This window comes from Ipomoea triloba, chromosome 5, assembly GCF_003576645.1.
Source record: "Ipomoea triloba cultivar NCNSP0323 chromosome 5, ASM357664v1".
Taxonomy (NCBI): Eukaryota; Viridiplantae; Streptophyta; class Magnoliopsida; order Solanales; family Convolvulaceae; genus Ipomoea; species Ipomoea triloba.
In genome coordinates, this window is record NC_044920.1 from 5,399,790 (window position 1) to 5,402,212 (window position 2,423).

The window sequence follows — 2,423 nt, forward strand, 5'->3', positions numbered from 1 at the left end:
AACACAGAACTAGCAAGAAGAGTCAACCGGATCATAATGAGCCATACAAAAACAAAAACAAGTTGCTAAAGTTGCTCCCCCTAACACCTTATTCTCCCCCTTTGTTGACAAAAAATTGTCAAAGTGATCATCTATTCGTTGACTGGGGAACCTGACGGAGTGCCCTCATCATCCTGTGAAAGGCCTTCAACATCTAGATCTTACGAAGCAAGCTGTTCCTCTAAGGCATTAATTTGACGATGAGTCGCGATCAGCTTAGGTTCTGTAGCAGCAATAACATCTTGAAGTGAAGAAACCGCCGATTTAAGATTATCCAGAGTAGCTTGATAAAAAGCAGCCTGACTTTTTAGCTGGACCAGAACTGAAGCAGAGACAGGAGTAGAGGCAGAAGGGGCTGCAGATGATCCCGAATGAGTTTCCTGAGGAGGAGGCACTGGATAAAAAACTGGTGCAGTAAGAAGGGATGCACGATCATCATAATGAGTGCCTGAGTAAAGTCTAGCATCCGTAGAGAACTTGGCAGATGCAGTTTTGATGGGCTCATTGGGATAGGGCTTAAACCCTTGAGATTTCAGAATACCAAGCAGAAGGCATGGATATGGCAAGTGAACCTTAGACTCTTTCAGGGGAGTAAATGACATAACGTGATCGAAGATAATCGTCCCCAGATCAACACCCATATGGTTGCGAATTTTGTAGATCAAATTTGCCATCTTAGGTGTAACAACATGCCGTGAAGCATTGGGCAGCCAGTTGTGCGATGCAAATCGAAATAGCACGGAATAAACTGTTGTCAGGAGATGAGATTGGATATCACCTTGCGGCCATTCAGTAAGCTGAGCATGAGTCAAGGCAGACGCCAAGAAATCCAGGGCAGGTTCATAGGGCTCCTCAATCTCAGACCTGTGGAGATAAGCATTGATAATAGAAGGACTGAAGTCATACCAAGTGTTGCGCACGAAAATCTTGTGGAACAGAGGAGAGAAATCCAGAGCAGTCTCAGACGTCAAATTGACATAAATTTCGGGAGTGAGCCATTCAGAGTAGGATCCGACATTCTGAAGAGTATGAAGCAGATTCTGATCACGAAGTAGAGAAATCACATTGCACTTCCGGACATAGTGGTCAATGTCAATGATCCGCTCAACAATTAGATCCCGCTTAATATCTGTGTCCCAATTTGTAAGCAACGAGGGACACCTCAGGATAGGTTTGAAAGGCTTAGGCTGTAACCCCTCGGTTTTTCCGACAAAGTTAGGGTTCGAAAAATATTTTTTTTTTAAGCTATAATATTTATGAGGTGATCTCTCGGTACTTCAGAAGGATTTTTATAAGTGAGACTAGTTATTAACAAGCTGCGATCTACGTACCGGTCACGAACCGTAAAATGTTAAAGGATGCTTATACAGTTCGAATTTTCCTAAAGATTTGATTATTAAGTATGATACGATTAAGCCTGAACTTCTAGTTAGTTCAAGTGAAAATTTAAACGGACTGTAAGGGGTAAAATTGTTACGGACCTTGTACCTATATTTCGCGAGATACCGAAAAATTCTCAATTTTAGTGGTTATCGACGAGATTATTTCTAGGATAATTTTGGTGTTAGAATTTTCTCGAATTAAGTTATAATCCTCCGAACTTTCATCTGATTTAACCCCAAACTGGCAAAGTGAATTTCTACTCCTTAAGATCTACCATGGGGAGTTGACAAGTGGCACTCCTAATTACCACATGGTGGAGGTAATTAATGCATGTCATAAGAGGTATGGGAATGTTGCACTTGTTTCTTAAACATCAAGCAAAACTCACCATCATCCCCTCTCTCCTACTCCTAAGTTCGAAAATCATAAGGGAAAAAGGAAGAAGAAAGAAAAACTTAGTCTTCCACTTTGTGATCAAGAACTCCTAAGCATCTCTTCAACTCAAGTGCTCTAGTGTAGGTAAGACTTTGGTTTTGTTCGGTTAAATCTTTCCTAGAGCTTAAGTCTAAACTAAAGGTTCATGAAAATGTGGTTATTATGGTGATTTTGTTTAGGATCTTCGGTGAAAAGTTTGAAGGAGAAGATCACCATCTTTCTACGGTTTAAAAATCTTCTTGAGTGGTAAGGAATCCCTTAAGTTGGTTTAGTCACTTGAAGGTGATCAAATGCTAGTAAATTATGTGACTAAGAATTTTATGTGAAAATTATGTGTTAAGTTTATGGATCTACAAGTTGGCTCAAAGGAACTACACTTTAATGTTTAGTAATTTTTGGTATGCATGTTCATAGTTAATTTATGCATGTATATGTTGTGTTTATGTCCATATAGGCTTATACTTGTGAAGATATTGGAAAAAAAAATCAAGATAGTCTCTGGCAGTAACTTCCGAGATTTATTGGGAAAAATTGGTAAGGTATTTTGATCCTATTTTTTTTAGACA

General features: G+C 39.4%; 1 protein-coding gene across 1 annotated transcript; it reads right to left on the reverse strand.

Moving 5' to 3' along the window:
- Positions 1-200: 200 nt before the first annotated feature.
- On the reverse strand, positions 201-1,816 carry LOC116020150. The gene is made up of 2 exons (XM_031260634.1): positions 1,811-1,816; positions 201-1,226 (listed from the first exon to the last, which is right to left on the reverse strand). The coding sequence occupies exons 1-2, from the start codon at positions 1,814-1,816 to the stop codon at positions 201-203; spliced, it is 1,032 nt and encodes a 343-aa protein (XP_031116494.1).
- Positions 1,817-2,423: the final 607 nt, after the last annotated feature.